General features: G+C 39.6%; 1 protein-coding gene across 1 annotated transcript in view; it reads left to right on the forward strand.

Moving 5' to 3' along the window:
* Window positions 1-18,117, forward strand: part of FBN2 (fibrillin 2) — a 217,041-nt gene that overhangs the window by 27,808 nt on the left and 171,116 nt on the right. The window contains exon 5 of the mRNA XM_089491328.1: window positions 2,152-2,247. Within this exon, the coding sequence (XP_089347454.1) occupies window positions 2,152-2,247 (96 nt within the window). The remainder of the gene's footprint in view (window positions 1-2,151; window positions 2,248-18,117) is intronic.

Raw genomic sequence — 18,117 nt, forward strand, 5'->3', positions numbered from 1 at the left:
GTTTACATCTTGGTTTAAAAATCACTCTCTTGCCTAACATAGCCAGTGAGGAATGGATGATATTATGGTTGTCAAAGTTTTAAACTTGTTAGGGCAGGGGTGCAGACCTCTCAGGCTGCATAAAGGGCTGATGCCACCTCCAATTCCTAGCATTTGCTCACCCATGCTCTGTGGCTTTCCTTGTCTGCTCTATAAATATATAACTAGCAAAGGGTATAGGACAGAGTCCTGTGGCTCTCCACTTGAGACCTCTAGGAGGAGGATGTACAGGCCCATAGTGGATCTACCTAACAGTAGCAGTACCCAGCAGTATCAAGAAACTCTGCCAGATGTTTTACTGAAAATGCATTATGTCCCCACTGTTTCCATGATCAGACTAATGACTTTGATCAAAAAACGGAGATAAGTTTTCTAGATTCCTACAGATCATCTCTTCCTGACAGTAAGGGCTGTTCGACTGTGGAACACACTCTCTCTGAGAGTGGTGGAGTCTTCTTCTTTGGAGGTCTTTAAATAGAGGCTGGATGGCCATCTGTTGGGAGTGCTTTGATTGTGAGTTCCTGCATGGCAGGATGGATGGCACTTGTGGTCTCTTCCATTTCTATTATTCTATGATACTATTTGCTAGTTAATTTATTCTTATATTTTGTTTGGCCTACTGACATCACACTGGACAGGAACTACATTTTTCTCCCTTCTTGAATATGGAGCAATATTTCACATCATCATTATCTTGCCTGTTCCCTAGGAATTCTCAAAGATTACAGACAGTTGCAAATTCAAAATAATGTCTCTTTCAACTTCCAAATTTGTAATATTTCCCCAAAGTGACCTCACCATACTATTAAAGCATGAGAGCAAAGTTGCTGCACCTTCATACACACAGTATACTTTGCTTCATTGGGTTTATATATACCGGTATATTTTAAAATTTTTATAAAGCAAAGCCATAAATAAACCTTGATTTATGCTTGATTGATTTGAAAGCAATGATGTTACTTTATTCAGCTCTGGAAATTTACTACATCTACCCCCCCCTCCACCCCCCCCCCCCACCCCCGGCTCTCAATTTTCTAAAACCATGGACACTTATTCTAATTTTGTCAGTGCAGATTTTGCATTAGTTTCTTCATTTTGAATATTCCTTGTGACCTTGTGCTATCTACATATTCCCTATTGTCTCCTCAATTCCCAGACATTGTGGCACTGTAGACAAATGTCATGTCCTCTGAGGTTTCTAGATATAGAGGTTCTGCTGTATGGTTCTGCTGTATGCAAGTACTTGTTTTCTTAGAGGCCCAGTCAGAAATCTTAGGGGATATAAAAGGAAATGTCTGTTTGAAAGAATTGACACAGTTTTCATATAACAGGCTAATAAGCTTACACTTTTATCATTGTGCAACAGAAATACTGTCTTTAGACAGGTTTGAAAAATTAATTTCCACATAGTCACTAGAGAGCAATTCTTTTACATTTACATTTCTTTCCATTGAAAGAAATTACAGAATACACTTTGCTCCTGCGGTTTGTATTTTCCTATGTAAAGGAAATGACGTATCTTGTGTCTAGTTACTAGGAAGGTTTTTTTTAAGCTTTAGAAAAAGCATATTTTAAAATACCAGTAGTCCACAGGATACTTTCCTTGCTAGGTATTTTATGATTGGCTTCAGGGCAGCTTTGGAGCATGCAGCGTATAAATGCCATGCTCCTAAGCTGCCTGGATAATGGTTTTAAAGGACTGTCTGTTCTGGCCCTCAGTTTAAGAAGACCCACTGAACCAATGGTAACTTGGTAGATCAGCACTTAAAGTCCATTGTTTTGGTAGTTCTAGTTGGGGTTAATTCAGGCCTTGGTCTTTGCTATAGTTGTTTCTCTACAATCTGTTTGCATTAAATGTCCCTGTTTTCCTTTCTGCTATATATCACATCATTTGGTTGATTTGTAATAAGCCCAAGGACAAGCCATCTCAACCATTGACAAACACACAGCTAATTACTAATGAAAACCCTTATTGCAAGTTTTACTTGCTTACAATGGTGGTTTAGACTGGGCTCGTTTTACAGTATTAATTTGCTCTGCAAGGACTTCAAAGGATTCTTTTAGTCTCTGTAAATACATTATAATTGTTTTTTCTTCTAATTTAAATCACAGCTGTCTGTGAAAATGGATGCCAGAATGGTGGCCGATGCATTGGACCTAATCGTTGTGCATGTGTATATGGTTTCACAGGCCCACAGTGTGAAAGAGGTAAGAATTAAAAACTGGAGGAGGCTTCAGTAACATTTAAATGCTGTAATGCTAGGGACTGTAATATAATATAAGAAGAAACGCATGAGTAGAAATTTTACATTTGATATACAGGTGGTGTTCTTAGACTAAATTGTAAAATGTAAAAAAAAATGTGCTGTCAGGATTTTTCAAACTGAACAGGTTTGAAAAGGTTAAATACTGTGCAGTTCAAATGTTAAGGTTTGTATCTAGTTTTTAATAGATTTTGATATTTTAGTGCATAATCTTTTTAACTTTCTAAATTGTTTAATTGTTTTTAAACTTTTTATTAATATCTTATTAATGCTTTTGTATCATTTTTAATTTGTACTGTTTTAAATATAATAATAAATAAATAAATAAAATTTTTATTTATATGCCGCCCTTCCTACGATCAGGGCGGCTTACAGCTAAATAAAATGTACAAAAATACATAGTTACATGGTTAAAAACAAACAACAAACAAAAACCCCATAGCCCAACCTCTTGGCCACGGAAGAGGAGGGAGGCCCACAGGATATTTATTCGGGGAATGCCTGTTGGAATAGGAAGGTTTTAAGATCCTTCCTAAATATGCTGTTAGATGTCTTGAGACCCTATATTGGGAGAAAGGCTGGATATAAATAAATAAAATCCTCCTTCTCCTCCTCCTCAAATTCCAGTCAGTGGGTTGCTTCTCATGTTCTGCGTTGTGCATTATTTTGTTACATAGTGTTTAAATTAATCCATATGGAAATTTCAGAAATCTTTTAGTGTGGAGGGATCAGTTCCACTATTTCTGAAGTATAAAGTCAAACCGTTGTTGTTGTTATGTGCCTTCAAGTTGTTTCTAACTTATGATGACCCTAAGGTGAACCTATTATGGGGTTTCCTTGGCCAGATTTGTTCACAAGGGGTTGACTTTGCCTACCTCTGAGGCTGAGAGAATGTGACTTGTCCAAGGTCACCCAATGGGTTTCCATGGCTCAGCAGGGATTTGAATCCTGGTCTCTAGAGTCATATGCCCAAACCACTAGGTTAATCATACAGATTAATCCAATTTTTTTTAGATATTAAATGTTAGGATCCAGAATTCTTTTGACTAGCACTGAAACAGTACTTTGTTAGTGTATGTGAACAGCAATGACTGAAGGACCCATAGTATTGTGTGTTTGGATCAACAGCCTATTGCCAATTTTACTTTTCTTTGCACAATGGGCACTCGGTATCTGGGGGTTCAGTATCCGTGGGTTTGAGCAACTGCAAATTGAAATGAAGAAGCATCTAAAAATATTTTTTTTACCTGTGACTGACTACAACCAGGGTGAAATGTGGTCCTAAGGGAGTAGAGGAGGCTGTGGTGGCAAGAATACACCAGAGATGCATTCTTCCTGCTTCTGCTGTGGCAATTCTGCTCTTTCCTTCTAAAAGCAGAAGCAGTGGCTTGCATGCTCCCAGACCCAGCAGGAAGAACATGTGCCTAGTGCTTGGGGCTTGCTGCCGACCCTCCACCCCACCCCTCGACTGATGGATGTCAGTTGCACCAAAATTTAAACCCCTTTCCTCCCTTGCTCCACTCCTTCTGCTGCCTCTTTGCCTCTCTGTCACTGTCCTGTGAGGTGAATTGTCAGGAAAGGGGTTTAAATTCATGCTGCTGCTTGGTGGTAGAAAGAGAGTGAGGAAGGAGTTTAAAATCTCTCTGAGGATTTGTGGTGGGATTGACTTCCATCAGCCAAAGTAGTGGGGAGGTGGTGGAGACAGCAGTCTCTGAGCCAGGCACATATTCTTCCTGCTTCCTGTTGGGAACATACCAGATGCTGCTTCTGCCTTTTTGAAGGAAACAACAGAGGCCCAAAACAGATGGACCAAATAGAGTGACTTCCGGCCACTTCAAAGGTGTGGTGTTTAGCCAGAAGCCACTCTAGGGCCACCTAAAGTGAGCAGGTGGCCTGTTTGGGACCGTGGTGCAGGGATGTAGCCAAGGGGGGGGGTTCTTGGGGTCCAGAACCCCCCTTCCATTAGAAAAATGAATGGTGCGTGCTGCTGCGCCGCCACACCCAAGGCCCATTATAATGGTGGCACTTAGTCTGGACCCCCCCTTCCTAAAATCCTGGCTACGTCCCTGCGTGGTGGTGGCCTGCTTTGGGAGTGGGCCATGTGGTTGCCACAGTTCCAGAACGATTATGTATGGAGAGGCCGGAGATCACTCCTTCATGCTCATCTGCTTCACCCCAGAATCACTGCAGCCAAAGCAGGAAGGATGCATGTTGCCGCAGTCCCTGCTGCTGCCCTGGGAATGCTTCTCAGCTCGGCTGTACTCAAACATAGATAATTTTTAATTTTTAATACTGACCTGAACATCCAAGCTTTTTTGTATCCTTGGAGAGTCCTGGAATCAAACCCCTGGGGATACTGAGGGCCCGCTGTAGTTTCTTGAAACAACTGATAAATTATGTACCAACTAGTATACAAGTGTCTAGTGTTGGGAGTTTAAGGAAAATAATAAATAATTTATAGACCGTAGTAAGGAGCCACTAATATGAAATGGTGTGTGTGTTTGTGGGGATGTGAATGTGCACATATGTGTGCAAAGTAGCAACCAAGTCTTGCTGACTCCATAAGACTGAAGATGTTGTCCCAGCTGAAAAATACTGTTTTGTCTTCCTGGATAAAGTGATGTCTTCCAGGGCAAGTGGGAATGAGAGCATCCTAGATTACTCTGGGGAATGCTATTCCATCCTTCTGCTCCTGTCTTCTCCTAATTTTCTCTTTGGCACTAGTCTGTCCCTTATTTTGGCCAGTCTTCATTTTGAAACATTAGATATCTAATGTCTCCTGCCATTAACTCTACTCTGTCTTATTCTCCCATTGCCTTTGTCTTATTTTACCTGATAGTTTCTCTAGTTCATCTCCAAATCTTGTGGGTTTTTAATCTTGGTTCAGTGGAGTCTAGAACCTAGGATTCATACCTAAATGACAAGGGAGACTCCTTTTCACTCAGTTTCCCTTCTATGGATAAATTTCACCACATGTTTTTACCCAAAGTAGATAGAAATATTCATGCTCATTGACAGGCAACAACATGTTTGGAACTTACCCACCAATCCTGCAAATGTAGATTGCATTGGAACTTCTGTATTTAATTCCTTCAAAGAAGATGGGAACAAACATATATCAGTAGGGTTAGATGACTTCTGCCATATTAGTGGCACTACTGCTGTTAAAGTAATAGTAACTGAACAAGAAAGCAAATTGTCACTGTTGTATTTCTCTTTAGCTGGCACGGTTCTATATCTTTTGCATATACCAAGAAGTAAATCTAATTGTGCAGTAAATCTAATTGTGAAGTCCATGTTTGCTTATCAGCATGCCCCTAGAAACAAGCAGCTTGTGGTCTGAGAAGGGGGCACTTCCTCCAAATTGGGTATTCCCATCCTAGATGATGGACTGCTCTGATTTCTAGGATTGTAATTTTAATTATGGTTGTTATTGTGTGCCTGCAAGTCTTTCTGAATTATGGTGCCGCTGTCCTGCAGTTTTCCTGGCAAGGTTTGTTCAACCGAGTTGCCTCTGTCTTCCTCCAAGGTTGGGAGTTTGACCTGCCCAAGTTCACCTAGTGGGTTTTCATGGCTGAGTAGGCATTTGAACCCTAGTCTCCCAAGTCCTTGTCCAATGCCCAAACCACTTCACCATGTTGGCTCTTTGTAACTTTATTAAAATACACAAAAATAAAACTATGAGATAAAGTATAATTGTCCAACCAGCAATTTGTTCTGCATTTTACAAAGTAAGCACTGGTTGATAAACAGCAAAACAATCATGTTATTACCCTCTTTTATAGCCTGACTATTTAGCAGTATTTCATAATTTGAAAACATGCATTTTGTAGTCAAAGTTTCCAAACATTCCTTGCATATATTGTGTAACTATTTATACAATACAATCCTTTCCATGTTTTCACACAAGTAAGCTGCTGTGTTAGATGGGGCTTACCGCTTGGTAAGTGACTTTTGACTCTAGCCTCAAAGAAATTATAAAGCTAACATTTATGTTATTTTATTTTAAATTCAGAGCTTTCATAGTTCTGCAAATTAAGGTAATTTAAATTAGGCATTTTCTTCATAATATAGAACACATGTAGCTTTCCTTCAGGTTGGCCTCCCAAACTTAGTGCTGTGATAAAGCGTGACTGCTTGTTCAGCTATCTGGGTTTCTTGCAGTCTAATTTCCGGGCTGGAGACAGGAGACTGAGCAGTAACTAATCACTGGCATGATTACAGTATATTTAGCTTGAGGATTTGCTGATGGGTTACAAGAAAGTAAAACTTCTTTTGGATCACCCTAAAAGCCACACTTATCCATCTGACCTTTTGTATTCACAATAGTACATGGTTTTCCATTCTGTTTCTTTGTTGAGAAGTTATAAACTCCTTTATTTTGAAGAAAATCTGCAATAATGTTTTTTGTGAACTGCAGAATATTTTATTTTATATGATATGAGTTTCATGCAAATATAAGAATTTCTCTGAAGATGCCAGCCACATATGCTGGCGAAACGTCAGAAAGAAACTCTGCTAGAACATGGCCACATAGCCCGAAAAACCCACAAAAAACTATAAGAATTTCTGTTTTCATGTGAAAGGGTGAAAAAAAATCATTTTAATCATTTTGAATAAAGACTTAGGCCTGTTAACAGACAGCCAAAATAAAGCTGCTTCGAGTCACAGTGGAGATATGGTGTTTCAATGATGCATGCGTCCTAAGAGTCCAGAAATCGCACCAAAGCCACGCTCCAGCCCTAATGACTGGAGCGTGGCTTTGGTGTGGCTTCTGGATTCTTGCATCATTGAAACACCATACCTCCACTGTGACTCGAAGCAGCTTTATTTTGGCTGTCTGTAACAGGCCTTAGATACAAAGTAAAGCTTTTGTAGTTTTCTGTGGGTTTTTCGAGCTATCTGGCCATGTTCTATAAGAGTTTATTCCTGACGTTTTGCCAGCATCTGTGGCTGGCATCGTCAGAGAATGCTAACCTGACAGAGAGGGGGTGATTCACTCCTCCATGTCACCCCAAGGCTCCATTTTATGCATACCTAATTTAGATACATTTTAGACTGTTTTGGTACTGAAAACACTTTAGTACAGTGATGAATGTAAAGACAAGACTAAGAGTACAACTTCTAATCCTTTAGTAACTTTAACATACCCTCCAGTCATCCATATGTTTATATATGTTTAATGGTTTATCTGTGAAACTGATGAATGAGTCACTGAGCAGTTTGGAATGAAGTGTCAGTGATGTGCTAGTGGCAATGATTTCTGTTGCAATTTTCTGTAGCCCACGATAGTCCAAGACACTATCAGGAGCTGAAAACCTTGACTGAAAGAGCTATTCAACAGTGGAATAGACTGCTTCAGACAGTGGTAGACTCTTCTTCACTGGAGATCTTTAAACAGAGGCGGGATGGACATCTGTCAGGAGTTGTTTGATTGTGCATTCCTGCATGGTGGGGGTGTTGTTTTAATGACCCTTATAGTCTCTTCTAACTCTATGATTTAGGCCCTCTTCTTCCGTGTTGCATGCTATGGCACACGGCAGGGAGATAGGGGCACTCACCATGTGTAACCTCCCTGTTTTGTGGTGTCACCCCCTTCAGCCGTGTCACCTGGTGCTGTCCACATCCTATGCTCCCCCTAATGATTCTAATGGTCTAGAGCTCTTGGGAAGCACCATTCATGTGGCCCACAGGCCTCTCTTTTCACACCACTGATTTAGGGCCTAGTCTTCAACTATCCATAATTCTGAATAGAGTCTTCCACATCTTGTTTTCTACATACACTAATACTAAGAATGCTGCTGCTGCTGCTTCTTCTTCTTTGGCATTCATTCCTCTTCTCCTTTTGAGGCCATTACTTTTTTCCCCATTTGTGAAGTGGTTTGGCTGCCACTGCTGGTTTTATGCCATTGTTGCTGTGCCACCTCCAGCAATCCTGGTTTTCTGCTTGTACTAGAAATGATCCCTTAGTACAATGGAAGTAATACATAGAAAGTTGAGAAAGGCTTCCCACGAAACCCTAAAAACATCTGAAAATAATTAAATGTAATAATGAGAGGAAAATTTTCCAGTATAAAAAATTAACATGCATAAATTGGGCATGTCCTGTTTTTATGGGAAATAACTCTGTTCTGTGCTGGAATTTAGTGAAAGCCTAAATGTTGGTATGGCTCATTCTGAATGAACCCAATATTCTACTTCAGTGAACTGTTATTATTTATCAGTTTTCTGATAATAATGTTAATTGTAGTTGTTAATCTTAACAACTAAATTTAAATTCTTCTTGATAAATAGTCTCTTTTAGGATTATGTCAACAAGACACACAGATACACATTCAGTTTAATTACTTCATGTTTTCAATTTGCTTTGAATTTTACAAGTCAGAAATTTGTGTACCTGACCCATTGCACACTAGTGTTGGAAACAAAAATGAAAAGTGCCAACCTAACCCCCTTCTTTCTATGCTGACACCCACTAGAAGAGTGTTTAGTTTGTATTCCTTGGTGACTGTGTGCCCTTCTGATGTGCAAAGACTCTACAAGCATTTTTATCCAAATTTAAGTTTACATAAGGTAGCTAACAGCATAGTGGTAATACTTCCAATTGCACGGCTTTCCCCTCATGCCATTCAGTCTGGGTTTGGCCCAAGCCAAAGCATTAGTACATTTAGCTCAGTGTACAAGTGGTTGGAAACAGTCTATTACATGTAAAAAGTTTACAATACTTGCTGTGGGGGTGGGGGGCACACTCCTGATATAAAGTAATGACTGCTGGGTATGAAACAACAAATAAAACTTGCTTATCCTTACTTGTTTTTGGGTAACCAAAAGTCAGTGGAAAAACTTGAGAGAGAATGTCTGTTGGTCTCAAAGGAGGGGGGGAGTGACCTTAGTGACATGATTAGTTTGAATGGGGGGGGGGAGTTTATATACAGGAAATCCCTATCTATCTAATGTGGGGGAAGAGAATGCAAAAACCTTCCAACAAGTTAACCACTGCTTGTCCTTTCTTTGGAGGCTTCTGGGCATGCAATTGGCCAGTTTTTATTTTAAAGATCAGCAGCAAAAGAAGCATCAGAAGTGTCACTCCAAAGTCCCAGGGGTCTTTTGTGGGTCCTGACCCATGAAAATTGCTTAACCAATTCAGCAAAATGCTAGTTTCATTTTTTAAAAAAATGTCTGTGGGTGCAGTTGCCTGGTGAGGCATAAATATCCTAAAAGCACCAGATCCACTGTCATCTTGTAAGCTAAACAGAGTCAGCCCTGTTTGGTACTTGGATGAAAGATAGCCAGAGCATTACCAGGTGCGCTGCAGGCAGTATTTCAGAGGAAGGAACTGGCATAACCATCTCTGAATATTCCTTGCCTAAGAAAACCCTATGAAATTCGTTGGGTTACCAAAAGGTGACAGGCAACTTGAAGGCATGTACTCAGAGAGGGTGGGGGGTGGAGAGAGAATGAGAATTGCATGTTAGGGGTTTAGCAGTTTTGAAGCCAGAAGTTTGCTGAGATTTCATATCAGTTTATGGTACTCTAATCTTCCAAGACTAAGATTATAAAAATGTACATGATAAGGCTTCAATACTGTGCAAATAGAAGCAACCCCCCACCCCACCCCAAAAACATTTCTGCATACTTTACGGAAAGCATGTAAAGAAATTCACAGTATCAAGTATCAAGTTTTGGACTGAATGAATTACGGTTTCTCCTCACAAGGAAAGCTTCCTTTGAGTCATCTTTGGCTCATAGCAACCCCATGAATGAGATACCTCCAAGCCCCTCTTTTCTCAACTGGTTTGATCATGTCCTGCAGGCTTAGGGCCAGGTTTTCTTGACTGAGTCTATCCACCTGGTGTGCAATCTATCTCTCTTTCTACTGCCCTCCACCTCTCCTAGCATTACTCTCTTTTTAGTGAGTCCTGCCTTCTCTTAATGTGTCTGAAGTACAACAGCCTAAATTTAGTCATCTTGCTTTCCAGGGAAGCCCATTTGTTTTTCTTTTTGGCCAGCCATTGTATCCCTAACATTCTTCTCCTGCACCATATCTCAAATTAATTTATTTTCTCCCCTGGCCAGCTCTCACAACGTTACACAGTGATGGGAAATAGGATGGCTTCCATGATTCTAACTTTGGTGTTCAGTTTTATATCTTTGTACTTCAATATTTTGTCTAGTTCTTTCATAGTTGCCCTTCCCAATCCTAGTCTTCTGATTTATTGACTGTAATCCTGTTCTGATCAATATTTGAGCTAAAGTATAGGAAATTCTTAACTATTTCTTTTTCCTCATTATCTAGATTGAATTACATTCACTCCTCTGCTGTCATTATTTTTGTTTTCTTAATGTTCAACAGTAAGCCTGCCTTCGGATTTCCTTTCTGACTTTCATTAGTAATTGTTTCAAGTTTTTGATATTTTCTGCTAGTAGAATGGTATAATTTGCATATCTCAGATTGCTGATATTCCTTCCTGTGATCTTCACTCCACCTCCTTCCGTGTCTAAACGTGTTCTGCATATGATGTTTTCTGCATACAAGTTTATAGATAGGGTGATAGAATACAACCTTGTCTGATCCTCTTTCCTATTGGGAAGCATTCTGTTTCTCCATATTCTGTTCTGACAGTAGCCTGCTGTCCTGAACAGGACAGTGAAATGAAATGGTACACCCATGTTCCTTAAGATCATTCCATAGTTTTTCAAGATTTATTCAGTTGAAGGCTTTGCTGTAGTATTTTAAAATTTGCTGGTGCACATCCTTATCCACCCTGTGTTTGCAGTGTGGTCCCTAGTGCCTCTTCCTTTCCTGAACACAGCTTGTACCACTGAAATATATATATATAACCTTTCCTGCAGAGTATTAACCATGACTTTTCTTGAATTGGAAATTGTGCTGGGTCCTATAGTTGATGCAATCTTTTCTGTTTCCTTTTTGTGGAACAGGAATGTATATTGTTTCTAATCTAGCAATAGTATTATAGGCAAGAATGTTAGTTTTCTTCAGCAGTCAGAAACATGCCCTGTGAAGATCTGCATTCATGGATGCCAGTGGAGAGCAAGACAGCATTTATTAAGGTTACATCTGCACTGCAGAAGTAATGCAGTTTACATCACTTTAAGTACCATGGCTCAGTGCTATGAAGTTCTGGATTTGTATTTTGTGGCACCAGAGCTCTCTATCAGAGAAGGCTAAATATCTCACAAAACTACAGATCCCAGAATTTCATAGCATTGAGCCATGCCAGTTAAAGTGGTGTGAAACTGTATTATTTCTACAGTGCAAATGCACCATAATTTTTTCTCCCTCTCACCACACTTGTACTCCTAAAAGAAATTGGATCAAGTGAGGAACAGTGAGGAGAAGGAGCGAGTTAATGCAAATTCCCTTCCATTCTGTTGGATCTCAACCTCTCTGTGAATGGAAGCACTCTTTCTCTTCTAGCATGTTTAAATACAATCCAGGCCTAGGTGTATGAAAATATTTTATTTGAATCATGTTTTAATTGGTATTTTAATTTAATTTTAAAATTCACTAATAAATTAATAACACATTTCTCAGAGGTATGCAGCTTTCATTTTAATGGAACCAGCTTCCAAATAATTAAGTTCAGGATCATAGTTCAGTGCTTTTCATATCCTTTACAGGTGATTTGAATTTCTTTTCTTTACTAAAATATGGAATATACATTCTTTTACAATAATGTAATACCTGTAGTTAATTTTATCTTAAAAGACATAAGGTGAACAAGTGAGATGAAAGAGAAAGGAATATTTTTGACCTGTAATAACTATTGTTTTCCAAATTGAACAACAAAGTACTGTTCATATTGCCAAAAAGCTAAATGATTTATGCTATTCAGTACAGTGCATATTACTTTTGCTTTATTTGTGAGATTGTTAGTACATTAAAAAAAACTTCCCATGAAAATATTTTTGGTAAATCTACTTTAGTACAATTATCTTTACAAAACAATTCTGTCTTAATAAAATAACTCAGATTCTTGTTAATGTTTGGTTCAAGAATTAATATTAAATAAACATTTGTAATGCACGAGTTAAATCGGCAAAAGTTCAAATATTTATAGCAGTGAATGATCTAAAATTTTGAAGACACACCCAACTTAAGGTGGTGGCAGGTTTGGGTGTGCAACGCCGGTACCCTGGTGAGATCAAACTCTTCTACCCAAAAAAGGCTCTGAAGCTGAATGTAAAGTTCAAAAGGGGGGAAATTTAATTTAAAGGACAAAATAAAGAGTTTTCTCCTCCCCAGCTCTAAACAAAAGGTACTTTACAGTTGCAGCAATCTTCAGGTTGTCAACTTTCTGGGTCTGATGGTTTGCTCTCCTCACTCAATGGAGCTGGTGCAGGGTCTTTCAGCTCCTGAAATCTTCTATTCACTTGCTGATGGTAACTAATTCGGCTGAGTTGGTAACTGATTTGGCTAAGTTGGTAACTAATTTGGCTGAGGTGTAAGAAATGCCCTTTCCGGCTGTCTGGGCCTGCTTGCCACCAAAGACAGCTCTCTGCTTGCTCTCAGCAAAGACTGCTCCCCAACTAAAACCTCTAGCTACAGCAGAGCATGTTGGGAAAGGGCAAACCAAACCTGGAAATAATGCAGGGGAAACCTACAGCTCCTCCCACAAACTAATACAATGAACTTTTCTACACTAAAATAATCTATGGCCTGAACCAACACGAAAGAAAATGCAGGGGGAAATTCAAGCAGTCCTGGCAGGACATCACAAAAATTAGGCTCATTACTTCTAGTACCACATTCAGAAAAAATGCTGTCTTGTTTTAAAAGCCATCTTTGTTACTAACATGTTCTGAAGACTAGTCATATCTACTCATATCTAAGTTTATTGCACAGGGCTCCTGGCACGCAAATGGAATGGTACAAAAGGGGCTGGGAAGGGAATGGAACAGGTGGGGGACATATTTTACCACACACTAGAACGCCGCTGAAGGCTGCCAGAAGTCCCCATTCCATTCTGTTCCGTTCCCCATCCATCCCAGAGGAGGCAATTTTTGAGAACTATGCAGAACAGTTCTCAAAAACCGCCTCCTCTGGGACGGATGGGGAACGGAATGAGGACTTCTGGCAGCGGCGGTAGCATTCTGGTGTGCGGTAAAATGCACCCCCCACCCATTTTGTTCCCTTCCCGGCCCCTTTTGTACTGTTCCATTTACGTGCCAGGAACCCTGTGCGATAAACTTATATATTGTTGTTGTGTGCCTTCAAGTCATTTCTGACTTATAGTGACCCTGCCATGGTTTTTTTCCACAAACAAATCAACAAATGTAGAAAAATTATTTCCCATATGTGCAGGGCCAGCTCATACATGTAGGCCAGCTAGGCGGTCGCCTATGGGGCGCCAACCTCTAGGGGAGGTCTCTCTCAGAGAGAGAGAGAGAGAGAGAGAGAGAGGATCATAGAGTCAGGCAAGCAGAACAGCCAGCAGTGCTGCGAGTAGCAGGGAGAGAGAGCTGCTTGCTGAGATTGGAAGGGGGTGTGAAGTTTGCTGTGCTCTACAACTCCTGGGCTGCATCCACACTGGAGAATTAACCCGGTTTGGCACTGCTTTAACTCTTTCTGGCTTAAGGCTATGGAATTCTGGGAGCTGGAGTTTGTTGTGAAGTCCAGATCGCCTCCCTTCTTCCTTCCTTCCTTCCTTCCTTCCTTCCTTCCTTCCTTCCCTCTATCTTCTTTCCTTGCTTTTAGGTACAAATCCTGTACTTTGTACTGCTGGTTCTTTTCTGTTGTAATCCCGCCTCGATCCTCAGGGAGAGGCGGGAAATATAAATAAAATGTATTATTATTATTATTATTATTATTATTACATATCTTTTCCTTTGAGATAAAATTGCTACCTTTTTCTGATATGAAATGAATTAGATTTCTAGTTCTGCCTGACCTGCCTAATTTGCACAACACATTTTACACATGCAGCCTCGTTTGTGTAAAATATGCTTGGGTGTGATAGATAATAACAACAACAACAACAACAACAACAAAATTATTTATTTATTGCCAGCCCAATCACAAAGAATCCGGGCAGGTTACAGCAGTAAATAAAATACATTGCAATAAAAATAGAATAAAAATACATAACAATTTACAATAATAATAAAAAATAGCAAGAGGAATGCATAGCAAATAATAATAATAACAATAAAAATTGCATAACAATGAACATATCAAATCATTACAACTTAAAATTAATCCCCAGAATACATAAATAATAATAATAAAAGCTTTATTTTTATCCCACCTTTCCAAAGATCAAGGCGGCGTACAACAGTGGGGTTGCATCCCCCGAACAGACAAATAGCAATAAAAACACTACAATATCGACATCAATAAAAACAACAACATCAATATACAATAACATAGCAAATAACAATAACAAAAATAACAACAAATCATAATAGCAATAAATAGCAAAAACTGACAGTCTAACTCTTTCCTGGCAGCAAGAATACAATACAATGCAAAATGCAAGATGATAATAACAAGACTGGTCCCTTATACTCCCTCAAGCATTAATGAATAATAACAACCATAATAACATTCCTCTAAGGCTGGAGCAGTCTTCTGGAGGGCTGGGGAGCCGGTGTTAAGTTGCTGGCCTGGTGTCTCTCAGCCTCAGTAGCTGGCCTCAGATATCAGGCTGCATGGTCTATGACTAAAGACTTATGCAGACTTGGCATAATGTGGCCCAACTCCAATTGCCAACTCCAATTTCATAACTGTGATTTATAAAAGTATTGCCTTTATTCTGCAGTCGATTCAATGGCTGTGCTCTGGCTGAGACTAGCAGCTGGGATTACCAGTTTGGATTTTGTATGCAGCACAACTTGTATGTGATGGAAAAGTGGACATGCCCACTCCAGTGAGTAAGATCCATGTCTGGCTTCTCGATACCTAAAAGCCAGATTTTGCAATGTATTTCTCAAATGGGGGAAATATAAATTACACAAATTGGATCTTTGAATATTGGAAGCTGTACATGTAGACTAGCTGTACATCATTCCATAATGACATCTGACCCGATTCTAGTCTCCCGTGGTGTATGATCTAGATTAGGAGTGGGCAAAATGCAGCTACTTGTGGATATTGGGCCATTTTTGTAGCCCCCAGGAATTAAAATTGATCAATTTTTATATAAACATTTCCCCCATAAATCCTTTAAGGGGTGTTGTGGGTATTTCCATCCCACCCCCCACCCCCCCAAAACCACAAGAAGCATTTAAAAAAATGACTTGAAGTCACTTCTTGTTTTGTTGTTTTGGTTAACTGCCATCAAATTGACATTGACTCATGACAGCCCCATGATTGAGAGACCTATCATCAACTGCCCTGCTCAGGTCTTGCAGACTCAGGGCTGTTCCTTCCTTGATTGAGTCTATCCATCTGTAATGTGGTGTTCCTCTTTTCCTACTACCATACCAAGCATTATTGTCTTTTTTAGTGAGACCAGTTCTCTCATGATATGTCCAAAGTATAAAAGTCTCAGTTTAATCATCTTGGCTTCTAGCAAGAGTTCAGACTTGATTTGCTGTAGGACCCATGTCTTTTTAGCAGTCCATAGTATCCATAGAACTCTTCTCCACCACATTTCAAGTGAGTTAATTTTCTTTCTGTCACCTTTCTTCACTGTCCAGCTTTTACAACCATGCATAGAAATGGGAAATACAGCATATTTTCAATGGTATATCTTTACAATACAGAAATAGCAATAGCAAGTACATTTCTATACCGTTTACCGATGTACTAAGCGGTTTACAAAGTGTAAGCTAACTGCCCCCAACAAACTGGGTACTCATTTTAGTGACCTATGGAAGGATGCCAGGCTGAGTTGATCTGGAGCCCCTGGCTGTTATTGAACTCATAACCCTGTAGTTTGTGAGTGAGTGGCTGCAGTACAGGCATTTAACCACTGCAGTACAAGGGATCTTGTCTAGTTCCTTCATAGCTACCCTTCCAAATTGTAATCTTCCTCCAATTTCATGACTGCGGTTTCCATTCTGGTTTACTTCCAATTTTATAAAAGGCCTCTTCTGTGCCTAAAACGAGGCTCTCCAGGAGGGCTAAAGAAAATACTCCCCAATTGTCCAGAGGTTGGGGGAGACTGTAATGAAGTAATGAATATAATAATTCCTCTGGCTTCCCTCATTCTGCCACTAAAGGTCCTTCCTTTTGCCTTTTGGAGAAATCCTGGTTGCTCAATGAAATTTTTGAATATTGTTCAGATTTATATTTCAAGTTGCTGCACATTCTTACAGTAATGAAGGGTTTCATTCATATTTATGTATATTTTTCTTACAATTATTTATTGCATACACCTATTGAATATTTTTTCTTCCAAAATATAGGGTTATAATAAAAAACTTTGCCTTCAAATTCCAGCTTTCTGGAAGCAGAGCTCTTCTAATTGCATGCTTCATAGGCAAAGGGAAGAGGGAGTTGGTATATCCCCATTGTCTGTGTCCTCAAAAAGCAGCCCTACAAAGTTGGGGGATCCTCTGTAATCGGGTAGCAAGTGGTACTGAGCATTGCCTGAGTGGAAGAAGTACATAGGAGAACAAGTCTGATTCTGAGGTTTAATCTTTTTCAAAAAGCTGAATTTTTCATTAGCAGGAATACTCAAAATTCTTGTAGACATGCTTGATTTGTACATTGTGTTTAGCTGTAGTAATGTTAGAATGAACAGTATAATGTAGAAGTAAGAAAAGCCCTGGAGCCCTGGTTGTGTAGTGGTTAAATGCTGGTACTGCAGCCAAAACTTTGTGAGTTTGATTCTGTAGGGCTCCAGATTGACTCAGCCTTCCATGCTTTTGTAGGGTGGTAAAATGAGCACCCAGCGTGTTGGGGGCAATTGACTAACACATTGTAAACTGCTTAGAAAGTGCTTAGCGCTATAAAGTGGTGTAGGAATGTAAGTGCTATTGCTAATGTTATTTCATATTTCTTTTATGAGGCCTTGTTTTAAATTACTTTTCCCCTAAATAATATAATAGTTATTTTCTCAAGAAACATAGCTGTTGCAAACTATTTTTCTTGCAAAAGATTAGTTGCCATTCTCAGGCAGCACTCTCTTATCCCCACTTCATTGGTTATAACCATAAAATACTTATTATTTTTATTAGTATAAACTAATATTCTAATTTCGTGAATTAGATTCACAAAATCTAATGTTTTATGAAATATAAAGTCTGTTAATGAGCATTAAATACTGGAACAAAAACTTGATAGTATTAGGGATATTATTATAGATATATGGATCCACTCTGACTTGCATGCTGTAGTTGAGACAGGTCCAGTGGATATAATCTTGGCACTTTCATCTCCTGTATTATTGGATACATATGCTTCAGTTTGTGCAGCCTGGGGATATGGACATAATCTTTGGAGAGTTGAGAGGTACCACGTGTGCACTTTGTCCTTGCTCCTCTTGGCTTTTGGAAGCAGCTAGAAGGCCAAGTGGGTAAGGATGATGGTGAGTACCTCATTTCAGCAAGGGCAGTGAGGCAGTGCTACAAAATGGATCCCACCATTCTGGATCATTATCAGCCAACCTCTAACTTTCCATTTTAGGGGCAAGGTTCTAGAATGTATGGTAGATTTCCAGCTCCAGGGGTTTCAGGATGAGACTGATTATCTAGACTCTAGATTACAGATCCATTTCAGTCTGGCTTCAGGCTTGTTTATTGGATGGAGATGGCTTTAGTCAAATCGGTGGATGACCTACACAGGTAACTGGACAGGGGGAGTGTGTCCCTTTTGGTTCTGCTGGACCGCTCAGTGGCTTTCGAT

This window comes from Sceloporus occidentalis, unplaced genomic scaffold (assembly GCF_023333645.1).
Source record: "Sceloporus occidentalis isolate IW3139 unplaced genomic scaffold, rSceOcc1.0.p SCAF_1, whole genome shotgun sequence".
NCBI lineage: Eukaryota > Metazoa > Chordata > Lepidosauria > Squamata > Phrynosomatidae > Sceloporus > Sceloporus occidentalis.